Source organism: Diospyros lotus, chromosome 1, assembly GCF_014633365.1.
Source record: "Diospyros lotus cultivar Yz01 chromosome 1, ASM1463336v1, whole genome shotgun sequence".
NCBI lineage: Eukaryota > Viridiplantae > Streptophyta > Magnoliopsida > Ericales > Ebenaceae > Diospyros > Diospyros lotus.
Genome location: NC_068338.1, coordinates 40,038,214 through 40,058,179, shown reverse-complemented (window position 1 = coordinate 40,058,179; position 19,966 = coordinate 40,038,214). Strand labels below are relative to the sequence as shown.

At 36.5% G+C, this 19,966-nt stretch overlaps 2 protein-coding genes across 3 annotated transcripts; one reads left to right on the top strand and one right to left on the bottom strand.

Moving 5' to 3' along the window:
• Nucleotides 1-965: 965 nt before the first annotated feature.
• Nucleotides 966-6,897, bottom strand: LOC127808692 (bZIP transcription factor 29-like). Of its 2 annotated transcripts, XM_052347267.1 has the most exons (6): nt 6,657-6,897; nt 6,496-6,519; nt 5,052-6,407; nt 4,837-4,969; nt 4,671-4,755; nt 966-1,520 (listed from the first exon to the last, which is right to left on the bottom strand). In XM_052347267.1, the coding sequence occupies exons 3-6, from the start codon at nt 6,329-6,331 to the stop codon at nt 1,312-1,314; spliced, it is 1,707 nt and encodes a 568-aa protein (XP_052203227.1). In that variant the 5' UTR covers nt 6,332-6,407; nt 6,496-6,519; nt 6,657-6,897; the 3' UTR covers nt 966-1,311. The 2 variants fall into 2 exon arrangements, with proteins under 2 accessions (XP_052203227.1, XP_052203236.1); XM_052347276.1 differs by lacking the exon at nt 6,496-6,519.
• A 9,836-nt stretch (nt 6,898-16,733) lies between these two features.
• LOC127795929 (proline-rich protein 4-like) lies at nt 16,734-19,746 on the top strand. Its single transcript, XM_052327912.1, has 2 exons — nt 16,734-17,006; nt 17,671-19,746. Exons 1-2 carry the CDS (start codon nt 16,841-16,843, stop codon nt 19,710-19,712), a joined length of 2,208 nt encoding a protein of 735 aa, XP_052183872.1. The 5' UTR covers nt 16,734-16,840; the 3' UTR covers nt 19,713-19,746.
• The last annotated feature ends 220 nt before the right edge of the window (nt 19,747-19,966 follow it).

Here is a 19,966-nt window from a genome sequence, read left to right as displayed (position 1 = left end):
GCGAAATGCTACGAGCAATGCAAAGACTTCCAGAACAATGATCTTTGCTTGGATGAAAGCCAATGCGTGACTTCTTAAATTAGATGTTCCACAACGCTTCAGTTTTTATTGAAGTTGCATTCCACACATCACGAACTGAATATAGAACAAGTTCAAGTATGCAATTAATGTACTTTTAGGCCTTAGTTTTGCTCGCAAGTTCAATTTTGATGCTCCAACATCTTGCAGTGAACCCGGGGAAGTAGGTGCCACTAGTGAGAACAAAGCTGTTATCAGAAGCATAAAATCAACCACAAAAAGCACTGGCAAGTCCCAAATTTCTAATAAACAGAAGACTTAGTAACTCACTTGGCAGCTAGCAACTAATACATATATAACCCAAATTTCGAGTTTCGCTCAACTAGTCCTGCAGGAAAGTGACTTTCCCCCTTAATTCGCCTTTCGAGTAAATTCAAATACAATTGATAGACAATTGAAACAGACATTCAAGAAGTAACTATCCTCCTGTAGATCTCCCTTCACATCAAACAAACAAAATTCTCAAAGAGGCAACAAGACGCACCAAGGATTCAAACATCTGATGCTCACTTAAACCTCCCCATACTTTGTGCCTATGTTGTACAGAAACAGAAACGAAAAAAGTGAAAACGAATATTTTTCTAAAAAAATAAACATAAATAGAGTTCGAAACAAGAATAAAAAATATTTCAAAAACGAGAAAACAATTTTTATGAGATGTTTCTGTGCAACATAACTTTACGCCATATCCGTGGAGGCAACAACTAATATTTCTTGCCACAGAAACCAACGCCCAACACCTAATGCCTCCACAGGCCAAGGGCGCATCTACCAAGAAATGTGGCTAAACAATATAATTCCACAGCCATTTCCACGAGTCAGGACTAAATAACACATGTTCTCTATCTGTCTCTTTATATAGACAAAGAAGTTAATAAAAAAGGGAGTTAAAATTCAACCATCCGACTCTTTTTTCTTCATATAAATATATATGTCCCTCCTATAGTTGCAACAAAAGGCTAAAATGAACTTCGGTTCAACATACAAAAGGCTACAAATATAAGGGCATGTCTATGACGACCTAAATAAACAGTTTGGGATGGATGTGCTAGAGATGTGTTTGGAGTATATAATAACCACATCTTACTATGTTCTGTTGCAGATGCAAAACTAATGAATGAATGCATTGGATACGATTACTGCTAAATAATAAGAACCATATATGCCAACATAAATAGATAAGAACCCAGATCTTCCATGCCATTTATCTTCTTTTACAGCCTACTTGCGGCTTCAGTCTTGCTTTGTGCTGGTGCCGGCATTTGGCTGCTGCTGCTGTTGTGATTGAGGCTGTGACTGCTGTGCAGTCTGCGACTGCTGCTGGTGCAGCTGGAACATCTGAGGGTTGATGGAAAGTTGCTGGAACTTCGAGGGATCCCCACTCAGCTCTGCAGTTGCAAGCTTCAACCTCTGAACCTCGGCAGTTAAAGCTTCATTAAGAGCTGTAACAAGAACCCACATCTAAGAAACTACCATTTTGCAGCAAAGCATTGAACAATTTGTGCACAAAGCTCTAGAAAATAATTTATATAAAAAAATTGATGGAAAGTTATATTAACTCATAATAAAGAACAATCTAAATTGTGAAAGCGAGATCCTCTACTTATTTCAAGCCACATCCATTCAGCAAATGATTGGTTTTGTACAATGACCACAAGTATCATTCAAAGTATAAATATGGCAATCCAACCAATCAGTTACTCAAATGTTTGCCCAAAGAGATAAGGTGTATAGAGAGGCTGGGGAGAGCTTTATTATCACTCACTAGAGATTGATAATGAAAAAAATAACTGAAGTGCAATGGGAAACCAGAACTTTATTTTTTCACTGGTAGGAAGTAAAACTTTTGCTAAAGTAACTGGCAATTCAAATATACTAACAAAGAATGTTTCTTCGCCTACGGATAATAAGGATAACTAAAAAATAACTTTAGATATAAACAAACTGATTTTACCATTTTCAAATGAATTAATAGGGAAAGTCAAAATGCATGCATCAGAAACCCAAAAAATTGATACATCAGAAACCATTTATAATCAAAAAATGCAGGTAATTTTGGATCATCCAGTTGATGAGATGCAATACATATATATATATATATTTTGCATACAGAAAAGAGATATTAAGTATCAAAGACACAGTGTTGTTAAAAGAACAGTTAAGTGAGCTTAAGGGCCAAGTAAGGCGCAAAGCTCAGTTCTAGTGTTCTTTATTTATTTATTTTACTGTTCTACAATAGAAAAGAGAGTTGTAATTATGTACACTAAAACACCAGATCACACCCATCAATTATATAAATATCTAGTGAGTGTTGAAAAAGAGAATGTTAAGTCATGATTTTTTTAAATTGACTGTTGTTGCTAATATAGCTAGAGCTGAGCAGTCTAGATATAATATTAAAAGCAAAGGAGGCAATGCAACAACTGGAACATTAGCTTCAACTTCTAGTTCATGGCCACTTTTGGTTGTAAAGGTCAATTAAATGGCACTGATGAGGAAGATGATGAGAACTATACAACTCCAATGATGATGATGATCTTCTTAATCTAGGCTAAATCATTGAAAATGAATAAAAGGACTCTTTTGTCCATTTGAAGCAATTATGTTAATAATTGAAAATAATATATTTATAAAACCAAATTACTAATATCATTGTATTATATAAATAAATTATCTAGCCAACTGTTCAAACAATGAACTAACAGTACCTCGATTGGTTCAATGACCAGTTCAGTTGTAATAATTCTGGATCTAACTACTGCCTAACTACTGTTTTCCCACAAGGTTGGGGGCTTGATTGAAAAAAAATAAAAAAACTATAGATACTATTGTGACTTGATTAATCAAAAAAGAAAATATTTTTCTTGATCACAACTTGTTGATAAACTAAACGGCGTAAAATCTTTTCTTTGGGGACTACTATATAGTGTAGGTAGAAGAAAGAAAAGAAGATAATGAAGAAAATAGGAACAATGATTGAAAAGGATTGAAGTTATTCAACAATTGTATGGCAACTTTACTAAGGCAAGGAAAAAAAACATCCATCTTTTTTTTCCATATTAGTAATTTTTATGTCATACTTAATTTTTGAGATAAATAAATTTAATTAATTATAATTAATGGTTACCACCTAATTGATAGTATTTGAATTATATTTATTTTCAAGCAACGTTTAGAGTCACCAGAAAAAGAAAATAAGAGAAGAAGATAATGAAGAAAATAGGAACATTGATTAAAAAGGATTAAAGTTATTCCACAATTGTACGGCAGCTTTACTTCTATAAGGTACAGAAGAAAAGCCTCTCTTTTTTCTCATACTGGTAATTTTCATGTTAAACATAATTTTTGGGATAAATAATTTTAATTAATTACAATTAATTGTTGCCACCTAATTGATAGTATTTGAATTGTATTTATTGTTAAGCTAAACCTTATTTTTAATAAGTTTGTTTACTTTGAGAGTTCAATTGATTTTGACTGTTGCTACACAATTGTAGAAATAGCATTTTTAGTAATGAAGAAAATTAAAAATCAATTGTGCAGATTATGATTGGATAAATGATTAATTGGTTACACACATTGAAAGGAGTGTATTTAATAGTAATGATAATGGATTGATTTTACAGCACTCTCAAAATATGAAATCCTGTATGTATCTACTTAATGTGAAATGTTACAAATAGATTTAGATACGTTTACTCGCCATATGGCAACTTGCTTTACTGAGATTTTTTAGGTAGGAGCCACATTGTCACTTCCTATACTTGGGAACACTATAATAAGATCAGCTAAGGCAGGAAGCTGAGCACCATAAATTCACAGAAGAGGACAAAATCCCTCAGGATCCTCACCCCCAATAATAGAACAAAATGGGAACAAAATTAGAAATGGTAACTTTTCAGCTATAAAACCACGCTGCATGAGTAAAGTACACCAATCTCTCACCTTCAGCAGTTGCTGACTTAACTATTGGAAATCCCAGCTTTTGGAGGCATGAGGCAGTTCTTTGACTGTTTTGCAGGCATATCCAAGAGTTGATCCCATTGCTAGAAAGGAAAGCCAACTCAGCATGTCCAACCTCAGATGCAGCCTAGCCTTTCCCCATTGGTCTAGCTCACTTTTTCTTGAGGGTGAGCAATTTTGCACCACCAAAATTGCTTTTGTTACCTTTTATTTTTTTATTTTAAGTACTCTTATAAATGTATAATACCAGGATGGTATATTGAAAAAATTGCCCCCACCAAAACCTAGCTCCTAGTGAAAGTATAATTGAGCCAGGCTGCACAATTGTGCAGCATAAAACATGTTGTAGATGAAACAATCAGCTAAGTTTAACATAGTGACATTCAAGCTAGAGGCACCTACAATATAAAGGATAGCTAGAACGAAAAACAGAAAGACCTTATAATAGTACTCTCTCTCTCCCTGGGGTCAAATATTACATCTATGAGGTATCACATGCATCAGCTTCGTAACATTTATGCAGCAGCAAACAATGAGAGCTTTCAAAATTTCAGATTTTGGGTCGAAAAGCACTATCAATCCTTCAAGATAAACAAATTCTTAACATACAGGAAAAAAATGGATCATACCATCTCGAAGCTGTGCCTGCTGTTCCATGGCTTGTAGCCGAAACTTCAATTCATTGTTCTGGCTTGTGAGTCCAGCAGAATCTCTCTAGATGACAGTAAAGAAAAGCAACATTGGAACCTTGATATTAACAAACATGCAACTAATTCAAAGCACTCTAACCCATACCTGCAATAGTGTAAGCTGGGCAGACAATGTGGTTGCTTCAGTCTGTAAAGTTTGAACCTTGTGCTCCAGTTCAGCAATATACCTCAATTTGCGTTCTTTGGAACGGGCAGCAGATTGCCGATTTGCCAGAATCCTTAATTGATCAATCAACCAGTTAGTATACTATAACATGATCCTGCTTATAGTGTATCAGATAACGTTCATCAACATAATACCTTTTCGCTCGCTTTGGGTCAACTAATGCAATCTCAGCAAGTTTCTCATTGGCCATAATTTTCTTGAGTTCAGCCCCACTGAACTCACCATTTCCAAATTCCAAGTTAAAGGTATTTGAATTCCCATCCATTGAATTGCTGGGTGACAATTGTCCTGGGCGTATTCCGGGGGATGGTGGCAGTTTTGGAGACTCGTCACCAAAGTTCATCTTTCCGATGAAACTATCCATGGAAATACTTCTATAGTGTCGGGTGGTTGGAGCAATATCTCCACCTGCATTCCTTTTGATCCCCTCCCTCTTCTCAGCAGCAGAACTAATACTTTGTTTTTGCAAACCATTGCCATTATCATTCATGCTACTTGTTGCTTCATTATCACTGCTATCAGCCCCATTTGTCTTTGTGCCACTGGCTCTACTATCCAAATCCTCACGATTGTCATTAGACAGCTTGTCATCAGTCCCAGAAGAGTTCAATGTATCAATGTTGTCCAAATTCATATAAGCAGAAAACAGATCATCCACAACTTCTCCTTCTGATTTCCTCTCACCCATTCCTTCCGCATTGCTCTCAGAACCTCTCTCCCAACTTGTCTCCCGCTTAACCAGTTGGATTGGCTTAGCACTTGAATTATCCCTGGATGACATGGAACGCTCTAAAGGACCTGGATTCTTGACCGGGAGGAGAGTAGGTGGTGATGATTGCATCATGGCTGAAAATCCAAATGGGATATCACTAATAGATCGCCTATGTGCCTTGCGAGGAGGAAGACTTTCCCCTGCCCTAGAAGAACTTCCCCTCCCAAAAGGGGAAGGTGGCAATAAAGAATGCGAGCCCGCATCTTTATCCTCCATTGACACATCAGTAGATAATGTGCCAGAACTTGACGGTGGGTCCCGATACGGTGATGGGCTGAATGGAGGCAGTGAATCAAGCGAGAAAAAAGAAGGCTGTGATAAAGATCGCGAATGAGTTGGTCCAGGACTAAAATTCTGAGAACCCACAGGCTGATTTGCAGCCCGGCTTGTCGGGATCTGGGAATAAGGTGAAATAGGAGGGATTTGAGGATGGGACGGCGGTATCCCAGCCCTCTTGCTGGCATCAAGATTAAAGTTGGGTGAAAATTGTCTCATCGGACCACGAATTTGTGAAGTATTGAACTGAGGTATATCGAGTTGATTTATAGAAATAGGTTGCTTAGGGACCGTAGAAGATGAAGTCCCGAAAGAAGATTGTAGTCTTTGCATCATATCACTACGAGCATCCTCAGTGTCCCCCATTCGCTTCAAGCCAATAAACAATTACCACTTGTCCAATACTACAATGTCACTTCAAAAGCCCTATCTCACTCTCCACCTGAATCATGAAGACATCAATCTCAATTCAAGGTCAAGCATCAAAAAAGGAAAACAAGCACAGTAACGAGAACTCAGAAAACACTCACAATTGATCTTCCAAACCCTAGAATCTGGAAAGAAAAAAAGAAAAAAGAAAAAAAAAGAGTTCACAGAGTAGACATGAAAATCCAATCAGTAGGAAAACCAACAAAACAAGGAATTCGAGTATTCACGGTTCGCACTAAATAAACAGCCGAGATTTCAGTACCCAGCCATTTCGGAGCCAATGACGACCGACGGCGCAAATTAGCAGATGGCGTATTTTCTTGTTTGCTGAAAACTTATCTTCAGACAGAAAATGGCGGAGACACCGAAGCCGTCGCCTAACCGCCCTTGTCTCTCCCTCCTATTCTATCTTCCGTTCAGGGCTACTTCTGCTGCTTTCTCTCTCAGCATTTCTCTCTCTCTCTCTCTCTGTATCGATCGAGGACTAATACACGGGTTTCATGGCCGCTTCTACCGCGTGAATTTAATAAGAATTTCATTTGGGGTGTGATGTGCATTTGGCCCGAATTTCAATTTCATTCCGACCGCATTTGACAAATCTTTCTCCCTCCATCACCGCAGATTATGTAGCAATAAATCTCTCCGTCGGAAAATATTTCTGCGGTTTTTTAATTTTTTTGGGTCACCGAAACGTCACGCGCTTCCAAAGCACGTGGGAAGCGTGTGATGTTTACATATACATAGGTAAATATATAATTAATAATTTCAGTAGGAGTCAGTCAGTCACCTAGACCTTGAAAAACGGAAAGAGAAATTGGGAGTTCGCGTTACGGTGAATAATAATAATATTTTATAATAATTGTATTTTGATTAGATTGAGAAGGATTTTGACGTGGGGCAATAAAGAGATTTCATTTTTCAAATGGAAATTTAATTATGGCCTTGGAATATCCAAATTAAATTTTGGCAACTTCATTGTTATCTTTCTTCTCTAAATTGATTTATCTTTTAAGGTAATTGGTAACTTTATAAATAAAAAAGCATAATACGCCATTATGTTTATTTGTAATTTTTTCTAACTATTTTCTCAAATTAATAAAATGTATATTTGATCATAAATAAATAAATTTTTAATCTTGAGATATTATTGTCTAATTTACATGAATACAATTGATTAGGAAAGTCCTTTGTACTAATAAAAGGATTATCTACTATTTTTTGTAAATATGATATCTAAAACAATAATAATAATAGTAGTAGTACAATAAGGCAACATAAAACTATGTAAAATATCGTACATTGTTACCATAGTCAGAAAGATAAAACTCTTTTAATGCCTTTTGTTTTATGAACTTTCTGATTTGTATTTTTTTTTAAAAAAGGGTAAATAATTGAATATAAAAAATTTCTCTGTATTTAGGATAATTAAGAATAAAAATTTGATGTAAATATTTATCTCCATAATTGAGACGATAATTTTATTTTGTTTAGATACCGTTTGTTGAAATGAATAAGATAAAATTCTATCAATATAAGATTATAATATTTTCTGAACTAAGATATGTAATTGTCAAAATAAAATTAAAAATTATTTTATTTTTTTAATCAAATTATTATTATTTTTTTAAATTCATTATGATACATATATGTCATTTTTTTATTTGTAAAATTTTAAATAAATTTATTTAGAGGGAAAGAGATAAATTTATCTAAACAATTTTAGATAAAAAGTCACCTAATTTTTTTTCAATATTTGTTATATAAATTTAATAAATAAAAAATATTTATATTTAAAATATTTTTTATATCTCAACAACAACAACAACAACATATTCAACCTTTATCCCACTATGTAAGGTCGGTTCCATAAATTTTAGACATCCGTGTATTTCTGTCTTTTATTATATTTTCATTTAAACTCATATATTTCATATCAAACTTTAATGTCTCTCATAAAAAAATTTTGAGTTTGCTCTACCTCTTTTATTTTATTTTATTAATTGTTTTATTTTATCAACTACTCTTCTCATGAGCGTTTTTTGGTCTTCTTTTCACATGACTAAATTATCTTAGTCTAATCTCTCTTATATTCTTTTCGATTGACACTACTCTTACTTTATTATGAATAATTTTATTTTTAATTTTATCTTTTTTTTGTATGACTACACAACCATCTTAATATCTTCATCTCCACTACACTTATCTTTTATATCTTATTTTTTTTAATTTATATTTTGATTAACAAATACTAAATGAATAAGGTAACCTTGGTTGGATCGTCCGTACAGATAGTAATTAAACTTTAACCTACTCCACTGCTTTCTTGCTTTTTCTTGTTGCAGAACATCAATATAAATAAATGAACGAGCAATACATTTAAACAGAAATTATAAAGACCCTAATTAAATCTTTAACCTACTCCCTCCCGGGCATTCCCTTCCCTTCCCTTCCCTTCCTTCTTCAGATTTATCTTGCCTTGGCCCACGTAGAAGTATAAAAATATTTTATTAATTGGAACGATGTGCTAATCTAATGTTACTTACTTTATCAACTATAATAATAATTAAAATATTTCAAGTGAAGGCTCCCAGTTGAGCCCTAACTTGGATGACAATCAAACACACCCCAGTTGCAGCCACTAGTCCATAGTCATTACCCAAAACCCACTTGTTTATTCTCTAATATAAAATAATAATATGTGAATAAAATTTTACGATTTTCACAGGGGACTCATCTCTACTATTAATTCCGCCGCTGCTGAATATGTTATTAAATATATATATATATATTTTATTATTTTAAGCTTTTGGAATAATAGAGTCCTCCTTTCAAGTTTCATGGCACGCGTATTCCTTCCTCATATTTGTTGCTATGCACGTCACACACACACACACCCACGACTGTTTGTTGTATATATTCATAAACTTAATTTGATGTTTTCAGCGATATTAATTTGTATGATCATAAGCTGACCAGAAATATTGTCATCTTTCACTCGGTTAGTAATTTGATTAATTGCTTGTTTAAATTCCTAAATAATTATCTAAATATTAGTAAAGTTAGAGATTCACTCTACAAATTAGAGTAATATTTACAAGTAATCTTTTTCAATCCTTTTTGAGCCATATATATATACGTGTACATATATAAATATATATGTTTGCATTTTCTGGAAAACATATTACAGTAGTGCTAGCTGTTTGAAACGTCGATTGGTGGCTTTGTTTTAATCATTTTTCATTATTAATTTATTTATGACTGAGAATATATATGTATATATATATAGTCTGTCAGATCTTTGTCAATGATCTTTGGTCTTATTCTCTTGAAGGTGAAGCAGGTTGTCCGAACGCTGCAGTAATAATTAGCTGTTTAACGAAATCACTGGATTGACTTAATCGATTGTGGCTTACACAAGTTTGATTAGATACATACATGCATGATGATGCTATTAACATAAGACAAAGCGAGCGAGAGTATATATATATATATATATATATATATATTAACAAAAAGGAAAAACTTCAGGCTCGTACGTACGTATTCGTATTATTAGTGTCACATTTTGATGTTACTTCATTCATATTATTATTATATTTAATGGAGTTTTAAACTTTTTCTTAATTCTCAACAGATCGAATAAACAACTTTTGATAATATACGGAGTTAGATTACAAAAATTATATATAATTTTGGTGTCAAAACTCATCAGTTCAAAGCGCAATGGATTAAGTTAAGAGTACTGATAATTAAGGGGAGAAACCGCATCTCCGATCAAAATTATGGAATCCCTAATCGATCGCAGTACGCAGATGAAAGAGAAATAATAATAACATTATTATCAAGAAGAGAGGGCGGGTAATCTACGAATCTCGTCTTGTCGCCTTCTTCTTGTTAATTGATTCAAAACAAATTGGTAATTATTCGGAATTCCTGATACGTGTACGACAAGAATAGGCCAGTGGCGTCGGCAGGAATTGTTGATTAGCTATAGGAAGAATTAATGTTTTCAAATTGAGCGAGAGAATATGCCACGTGGATGGATTAGCGAGGCCACTGCTGGGTACCATAATAATTAATTAATTAATACTCAAGAAATTAAGGACATGCTGCATCTATACAGAAGAACCACAGTCAAAGGTTTATCTCTCTCTTAATTAACGAGGTTTGGTTCCAAACGACATGCGCTGTAGGTGTAGGGTGCCAAAATGACAATCTGATTGATTAATTGCCTATACTAGCACATTTATATAAGCAAATTAATGTATTCAACCCCAATAATAATACCCACTCTATTCATAAAATTGTATGTACGTGCCTAACCTTCTTTTTACGATAATTTCAGCATTATGCGATGCGAGGAGGACTTGTTAGCATCACTTCAAGCATTATAATAATATTGTAAGAAAAAAAGTATAAGAAAACTTTTTGTTCTAGCTAGCTAGTTGCAATTATCTACAATTCGTCGCATGGCATGCAGTGGAAGTTAGGAACTAGTCATGGGTGGAACGATAACTTACCTAAAGACTCTGGCCTAGGCCTAGCTAGTCTTATATAGGTGAGATATTTGACGAATAAACTAGCACACACCTTGGACTTCACAATCAAAATTGTAGAGATTCAAAAAATTTTATTTATTTAGATGATATATGACAAGATTGACTTGATAATAAGAAATTATAATATTATTTTTTATGATTTAATGGTAAGAATAATAAATTATACGTAAATTTTTATGTGCTTACATTGATTAACTCTTTAAGATGAATATTTATGCCCCAATAGTCATGTTTGTGAATATATTATCATGTGTCTTCGGTAAATTTATTTCATATATATTTAAAATGTAATAGCTTATTAATTTTTATCAATAATAAAATTATATATATATAATGTCACTGCAATCTATTCACATAGACAAATCACACATATATGAGGGCCTAAATATTTTTCACACCATAGCTTTAAGTTCAAACTCTCAAAACATATCTATTGCAAAAATAAAAAATATTATTTAAATATTTATGAGTAATACTTAGTGTGATACCCATATTATATTGATTAAACACATGATATAATATAACATATTAATATAAAAATGTAACGCTAAATATTATTTTTAAATATGAAAAAACATTTTTGATTGCAAAAGTAAAAAAAAAAAACAAAAACAGGTGAATGGGAAAAGAGATGGTGATCAATAAAGCTTGCACTTTGGACAAGGCAAGCGACATCAACGGGGGAGAGCGTGGCCCGTATTAATTTCTAAATTAAGTTGACGCACATTGGGGTGGGGAGAGAGACGGTTGAGAAGGGAGGAGGAGAAATTTCAAAGCTGCCTTTTGCGTTGGGTGGCATCAAATACACAACTTTGACTTTTTAAACCCCCCATCTACCTTTTGTCTCCCTTCAATTAGCTTTCTGCTTTTTGTAATTAGTGGGAATATATTTTAAAATATTTAAATAATTAATAACATTAATTATAAATAAAAAATAAATATATATATTACAATTATAAATATTAGTAAAATCGTCTTGTTACAACATAATTTTTACGGTTAAATCATCCTCACATTTTTATAGTTTGCATAATTAATTATAATTAAAAGGATGCCTGGCTTGTATTATTTTTTGGAATATAAAAAAAAAAAAAAAGAAGTAGAGACATGGAGCACTAACTATTTTCTTGAATGAATATTAAAAAGCAAGTTTGATTTCCCCAAGCAGGAAACGGTCTTCCTTTTCAAAAAAGAAATAAGAGATGGAAGGACAGTAGTATTGAAGAAAGGAAAATATAGTCTACGCTCACGTGTATTCCAACTTACAGTGGGGGCGGGGAGAGGCCGACCTCAGCCGGTTGCTCTCCTCGAGATTTGCGTAGACCTAAATCAAATAATTTTAGTAATCTCATCTCATCTAAAGAAAATAATCATTTTAGTAATGCCGTCAAATTCGCCTTCGGATGAATTAATCTCCACCTACACGTGGCATGATGCCGGTGCATCAGCCGAAACGCCACCTTATCCTTCCGTTTAAGACAATTGTCAACGAGACCGATGGAAGTTGACACGTGCCGACGCAAAATTAGGCACTGTGGCCCCCTCAAAATTAAGCCGAATGCATTAATGATAAATGGGCAAAAGAAAGCCCATTTATGGAAAACGACACGTTTTATTTTTATAAATTATACGTGTGTTAATGAAAATATTAACATAATAATTTTATAATAATTAATTTATTAAATAAAAAACAAAATACGAAAGACAGTGTAGGGAGAGGGAGAGAGATTTAAATGATAATTTTTTTTTCCCAAAGAAAGAAGAAGAAGAAGGCATGATGATTAAGGGACATGGCGTACGTTTATTAATTTTTTTCAATTTGATGTTTTGTTGTTATGTATAATAATGTGATTAATAATAATTTAATAAAACTTATAAAGTCAAATAGTATTTAGTAAAAATTAGACTAGATTATCAGTTTTTATTTAATGAATTTTGATTTAATTTAATTTTTTTTTTGTTTTATCTATACATACGTAATATGAATTACGTAACCGTAATAATTTATATAATAGTATGGATGATAAAGACTTAAAAAATGAAATATTTAACTTACAAAACTTAAACTCAATAATAAATACTTCAAAATAACCGACATACGAACGTGGTTATCAATTTCTAAACTATCCATCAATCATTCATGAGTTTAGAGGGTTTGAATTTGAAGATCCGCCTAAGTAAACATGGAGGGTCATTTATATCAATTATTTGTAGTTGACTGTCGGTATTAAGAATATTCTGTTGGGGGGGGGTGGTGGTGGGTCAAATAGGTCCATCTTGGAGGAGTTCCTTCCCTTATCATCATGAAATAAAAAGTAATCATAAGTAGTCTTATTGAATGGAAAAGATTTTTGTAGTCGGAATGACCAGTTTCAGTGAATGGATGGGTTAATTTGTGGAGCTTCAGCTTCTGCTGGTCGGAGTAGATAAACAACCTTGATGACTTTGCAGCATGTCTAAGATATGCCTAACACAAATTCACTAAATGTTTCAGTTTTTGCGGTTTGTAATGGGCCACATCTAACATCTATGGGCTTTTTTTTATTAGACAAGAAAAATCGATTGCTTTGGAATATGGAATTGATGCTTGGAATCTGGTCCACTGCAAGATCTGATCACGACTTCCAGCGGAAGATGATTCTTCGTGTTGGTTTTGCTGAAGGTTCCAAATTCCCACCAGCCCCAGCCCTTTACGAGCATCCTCATTTCTGCTTTAATTTGCTCAATGTTACAAGACCCGAACAAATCAATGATTTTTTTTTCTTCTGTTTGCTTGTTTATATTAATAATCCTCATTGGTTCTAAACAGATAAGCAAGAAATATTCTTACGAGGTACGTGCCCACCAATACCATTTCCTACATTGAAATCCAATTAACAAAGAGGAAGCTGCTTGTTTGAGGAGTGGAGTATGGGAGTGACACAAGTTCTCCTATACGTGTATATATATAATGACACATAAAAGTAGAGCAGCAACTTGGAATTTGTTTATCAATTTTTGTTTATTATTCTTATATATATATATAACTGAGTAAATTTTATCAGTTTTAAATTATTGTTAAAGAAAGAGACAAATTTCAAGATGTGTGCTTCTTATAATAAGGGGAATTATATGATCGATTTTGTTGTTCTCATTTCGCCCGTTATGCCCATTTTTAAAAAAATGATACATATTTTAAGGATTCGAATAAGAATAGAATTATTCATTTTTCAAATACAAATTTGAAATTTCTCGTAATGTTTCTTTCTGTTTTAATTTTTGGGATCCATTGGAATGTGAGTGTGGCATATACATCCCACTCCCACCTGAATTGGTTTGGTTGCCGGGTTGAAAGAAAACGGGACCGGGTCCGACTAAGTTCGTGTCTGTCTGGCCCATGCAACCCATTTATCACTTCACTTCTCATCACCAACAAACAGACCCAACCCGCCTCAAGAATCGGCTGTTGGGGGGCCCCAACCTTCAGTTCCAGAGCCCCCCCCTCTCTCTCGAAAACGAGGATTTTGATTTTGGATATCCTACTCCTACCTTTTCTTCTACTGTCTTCGCCGCTGCTCCAAGGTTCGTATCTCGGATCTAAATCTTTTTCTCCACTTTCAGATTGAATTTGAGTTTGTGTTGTTTGCACCCGTTTCTATTTTCACAATGTATTTCACAGTCTACTGTCTTTTGCTTGCATTTCGAACTCTAGTTTTGCTACGATCGATTCTCGACATTCCGAAACGATGTTTAATTATATTCATTGTCCTCCGATTTACAGTGGAGTGGAATATGTTAGTTCGCCTGTGTTCATGATCGGCTGATTGAGCATATCTGGCGGTGAATTTGTTATGATTTTTGGCGTGAATTAGTTCGTGCGTGTTTGGTGTAATTGATGGCGTTCAAATTTGATGTGGATGTGGCCGTCTTTGTTGAATATATGTGATTGCTTACTAGAAAGACTGTCTGTTTTGTGAAGTCAAGGCAATATTTATTTTCCTCACTAAATTAAGCTGATCATGTTTGCGTTTTAGTTGACTGAGCTTCCAGCCTCGTACTTGAAAGTTACTTGTGGTCTCTGAGATTTTGCTCTACAAATGAAACATGTGCTCTACTAGAAGAAAGTTAACACTATTATTACTCTCATTAATTTGACGGTTCATTGACTTGCCAGTTCCTCCTAGCTAGGTATAAGCAGATCGGATCTGCGATACAGTTGCGTGTACATTCTGAACGAGGCTTTTTTGTTTGCCAAGTTCATGCTAAATGCTTTTCGAAAACTGCTGTTCTGTATGTTGATCTTTGGTGTTTGAAGGCAAGGGAAGGGATGCCGGACATGGTTGATTTTCTAAGAGATGACCTCAATCTCTCCTTTTTGTTTTATGACAATGGGGCAATCGAAAGTTAATGTCATTGCCATTAAAGGCCAGTGTTTTATAGCAGAGTTTCTCTAGTATTAAGATCATTATTATTTATAGAAAAATACTTGACACGCTTTTATGTATATCAAATTTTATTATAATTATATATATTATCATAACGATATCTTTGAAATGGTGTTCCATACTGTTGTTGGGCATTACTGTGATACTATACTATTCGCAAAATGGATATATTGTGTAATGGGCTGTGAACAGCCAGGCCCGGGCCCACCCTGCTAAATCCCCACTACGTATTTTCAGCTGCATATGTTAACAGGATTTTGACAATAAAATAATTAATTTCTATAAATTGTTGTTAAAAAAAACTATTTTTTTATTGTTTAATATATTTTTAGTTATAAATTGAAAAAATAGGCCCGCTGGGCCTAGCCCATTGACACCTCTAAATTCCATTGCATAAAATGAAGTCCAAAGTCCAAGTAGAGTCTATACATCCGTGTGGATTGAAGGCTAAATCTGCAGTAGCACGTTTGGAACTAATTCTTATAGAATTGGAATTCTATTCTATAATTTTAGTTAGTGATTCCAACAGAACTAGAATTTAATTGGTTTGTTTGAAATAAAAAGTTAAAAATTAGAATTAAATTTTAATTCTTATTTTTAGAATTAAAGAATATCTTGTGTACAAAAAAAATTAAACATTATCTGTGTATATATGCATAATTCATAGCAGAGACAAAATAATGAAAGACTGGAATGTAAGAATAAAACAAAAAATAGATCGGAACTATATTGTAGATGGAGAATATTGTTGATTTTGTGCTTGCATAAAAGGAGTCTTTGCTATCTTCTGTGAGAAAATTAATATAAAAAAAAAAAATGAAGGGAGGAAAAGATTGAAAAATGCTAAGAATATAAATAGAATAGCCAATGGCATTTGGAAGAATAAAGCAAATGAACAAGTATAATATAGTAATTTCAATTACTTTATTGATCAATTTTGACCAATTTTAATGGCATTGGCAATTTCAATTTTAGAGGAGCGTACAAGGGAGTTACTGTCATGACTAAAAATGTTGGGGGGGTGCAAAGGAAGGAAAATATAAAGTACAGGGTGTAATCTGCCATGACCAGATTACGAAAATCTAAATTGGAATTCTTTAAGCTTCCGTTTTCTCTCCAGAACTACAAAAACCACGTGAACTTTCAATGTTAACTTTAATACCATGAGAAAAGACAAGAGAACTAGTTGGGAACTTGGGAGAGTATTGGATATTCGCTAGAAGAAATTCATTGAATGATAAAGCAAACTTTCTATTACTCACCCTAACAAACCACTTCCTGCTTTAAGTCTGTTTAAACCCACAGCACCTCTAATGACACCTCTCTTCTTCATTGAATTGAGTTCTCCATGCAAAGGCAGGCCAGCGGCCAACTGCCCCTTGCACTGCTTTATAAACCAATCAATGGCTGTAACTCGAAACTCAAGTCTTGAGAGAAGCTGATAGAATTGGGAGAGTTGAGAGATGAGGATTCAGAATTTCCTTCGTGCAGTTGTTTTGGGTTTCTGGGTGCTGGTTTTGAGTTCGCTGCTGAGCTTCTGCTGTGGCCATGACAAGGCTGTAGTAGTAGAGGTCATTGGGTCTGCTGAATGCAGAGACTGCCCAGAAGCCACCAGTTGGTCCATTTCAGGTATTTGCTGTTTCTTTTTACTGGGGGGTACACACACACACACACACTCCTGTTCTTGTCAAGTGGCCCTGTAGCCAGCCCCAGCCATCTGCGGTGGGGATTGGGGGGCTAGGCAGTTCTAGTTCAATTGCCTAGTTTGCTAAAAGATTGGTTGGTTTTTAGCTTCAACTAAACCAGTTTTTGGACCGATTCCCTGTTAATTTCCTAGTCGAGTCTGGTTTTCAGAAGACAACTGGAACCCGTGCGAGAGCACAAATTTGTTCTCTTATCTACATCGACAAACTTGACGCCGGCAGGGTATCCGATGATAGCATACAGAGTGTTTTTTGGGGAGAGATGGGGCTCATACTTTTTTCTCATTTTGCTTGCGTCATACAAACATTATATCATTTGACGCAAGCAATATAACATTCTCGATACAAGAGCATTTATAAAATTTTGTGCAAGTTATGTAAATTTTTTATATAATCTGTTTCTTTAGCCCAATTCAGTAAGAAATTTATTTACAATATTTTATTAATATGAACGAAATACCCTCTATAATGGTAATTGTTTTAAAAAAAAAAAAAAAGTTGACTAGTGTAGAAGTTTTTAATACAGTACGGAAAATAAATGCAGGAAAAATGTTTTGACTATGATCTCTAATGTGCCTGATTTTGTGCAGGTCTTGGGGTCACCATTGACTGCAAGCTTCCAGACGGAGAGCTCGAAACAAGAGGCGTTGGACAGCTTGACGATGAAGGCAAGTTCAAAGTCTCTATTCCGGCAGACATGTTAGAGGATATGGGAAAGCTGGAGGAGAACTGCTTTGCACAGCTTCACAGGGCATCTGCGGCGCCATGCCCTTCCGGCTATGGCCTTGCCTCGTCCAAGTTAATCTTTCACTACAAATCCAGTGAAAAGCAGACTTTCAGCACCGCTGGAAAACTAAAGTTTTCGCCGGCTCCGTGCACCTCTGCTCTCACTTGGCCTCACCCGTGGAAAATGCCCTTCCCGAAGGTCTACCTCCCGTGGCCGCCATTCGGCATCATTGGCCATCCCTTTCCCTTTCTTCACCACCATCACCATCTCTTCCCTCCCCCGCCAGTGGAATCGCCGCTTCCGCCACCTGCTCCAACATATGAGAAGCCGCTCCCCCCGCCTGAGTCAAAGCCACCGGAGGTCTCTCCACCAATACCTGAGCAGCCCCTCCCACCGCCACCAGAAGAGAAACCATTGCCTCCCCCTGCACCTATATATGAGAAGCCGCTACCACCTCCTGAGTCGAAACCGCCGGAAGTCACTCCCCCAGTACCTGAGAAGCCGCTCCCGCCGCCTCCGGAAGAGAAGCCGCTCCCGCCGCCTGCACCCATATATGAGAAACCTCTTCCACCTCCCGAGTCAAAACCACCGGAGGTTGCTCCACCGCTACCTAAACAACCCCTCCCACCTCCTCCAGAAGAAAAACCATTACCTCCTCCTGCACCCATATGTGAGAAGCCTCATCCACCTCCTGAGTCAAATCCACCGGAGACTCCTCCACCAGTGCCTGAGAAACCACCAGTAGAGAAACCGCTGCCACCACCTGCACCAGAATATGAGAAGCCGCCAAAGGCTGCTCCACCATTACCTGAAAAGCCTCTGCCGCCGCCTGCGCCCGTATATGAGAAGCCACCGGAGGCGGCTCCACCTATCCCTGAGAAGCCCTTACCACCGCCGCCAGAGGCTGCTCCACCATTGCCTGAAAAGCCTCTGCCGCCTCCTGCGCCCGTATATGAGAAGCCACCGGAGGCCGCTCCACCGATCCCTGAAAAGCCCTTACCACCACCGCCAGAAGAGAAACCACTGCCGCCGCCGGAAGAGAAGCCGCTCCCACCGCCTGCGCCCATATATGAGAAACCGCTTCCACCTCCCGAGTCAAAACCACCGGAGGTTGCTCCACCGCTACCTAAACAACCACTCCCACCGCCTTCAGAAGAAAAACCATTACCTCCTCCTGCACCCATATGTGAGAAGCCTCATCCACCTCCTGAGTCAACGCCGCCGGAGGCTCCTCCACCAGTGCCTGAGAAACCACCAGAAGAGAAACCGCTTCCACCACCTGCACCAGAATATGAGAAGCCGCCAAAGGCTGCTCCACCATTACCTGAAAAGCCTCTGCCGCCGCCGGCTCCCGTATATGAGAAGCCACCGGAGGCGGCTCCACCTATCCCTGAGAAGCCCTTACCACCGCCGCCAGAGGCTGCTCCACCATTGCCTGAAAAGCCTCTGCCGCCGCCTGCGCCCGTATATGAGAAGCCACCGGAGGCCGCTCCACCGATCCCTGAAAAGCCCTTACCACCACCGCCAGAAGAGAAACCATTGCCGCCGCCTACACATGAGAAGCCACCGGAGCTCTGTCCTCCAGTACCTGAGAAACCGCTTCCGCCGCCTGTGCCCATATACGAGAAGCCGCATCCACCTCCTGGTCCAGTTTACAAACCAAAACCACCAATGCAGAAGTCTCACCAAAAACCAGCTGTTCCAGAGGAGGAGGAGCAAATGCCGCCATATTGGAAGCCTCGTCATCATCCATTTCTGAAGATCCCCAAGAAAGCTTTTCCACCACTTCCAAAGCTGCCTCCCTTCCCTAAGGTTCCTGGATTTCACCATCCCTGGTTTGGAGCCTTGCCTCCATTGCCTCCTAAACAGTCATCATCTTTAGGCTACCATCCAGATCGAGCTTAAAAGCTTGGATAAATGGTGTTTTCTGCGATAAGCTAGTAATGAAAATATTTTATTAATTATCTGTGTTTTTGGTGGTTGTTTATGTTTTTTCTGTGGTGGTGGTTTTCTCCGTCGTGATGGCTTAATTAATTAACTTTCATGAAAGGAAAATATTCTCTATGAATCTTGATCTTCCGGCTCAAAATGGTGGCGGTTGGACGCGAGGTCGCAACGATAGAGAATGGATTTCAGGAGTTGGCAAGCACTTATAAGCA

Coding starts and splice junctions, on each gene's coding strand:
- LOC127808692 (XM_052347267.1), bottom strand. CDS start 6,331: ATGGGGGACACTGAGGATGCTCGTAGTGATATGATGCAAAGACTACAA. Junction 4,756..4,836: donor CCCAGCTTACACTATTGCAG/GTATGGGTTAGA, acceptor ACTGTCATCTAG/AGAGATTCTGCTGGACTCAC. Junction 1,521..4,670: donor GCAGGCACAGCTTCGAGATG/GTATGATCCATT, acceptor TTCTTGTTACAG/CTCTTAATGAAGCTTTAACT.
- LOC127795929 (XM_052327912.1), top strand. CDS start 16,841: ATGAGGATTCAGAATTTCCTTCGTGCAGTTGTTTTGGGTTTCTGGGTG. Junction 17,007..17,670: donor CACCAGTTGGTCCATTTCAG/GTATTTGCTGTT, acceptor GATTTTGTGCAG/GTCTTGGGGTCACCATTGAC.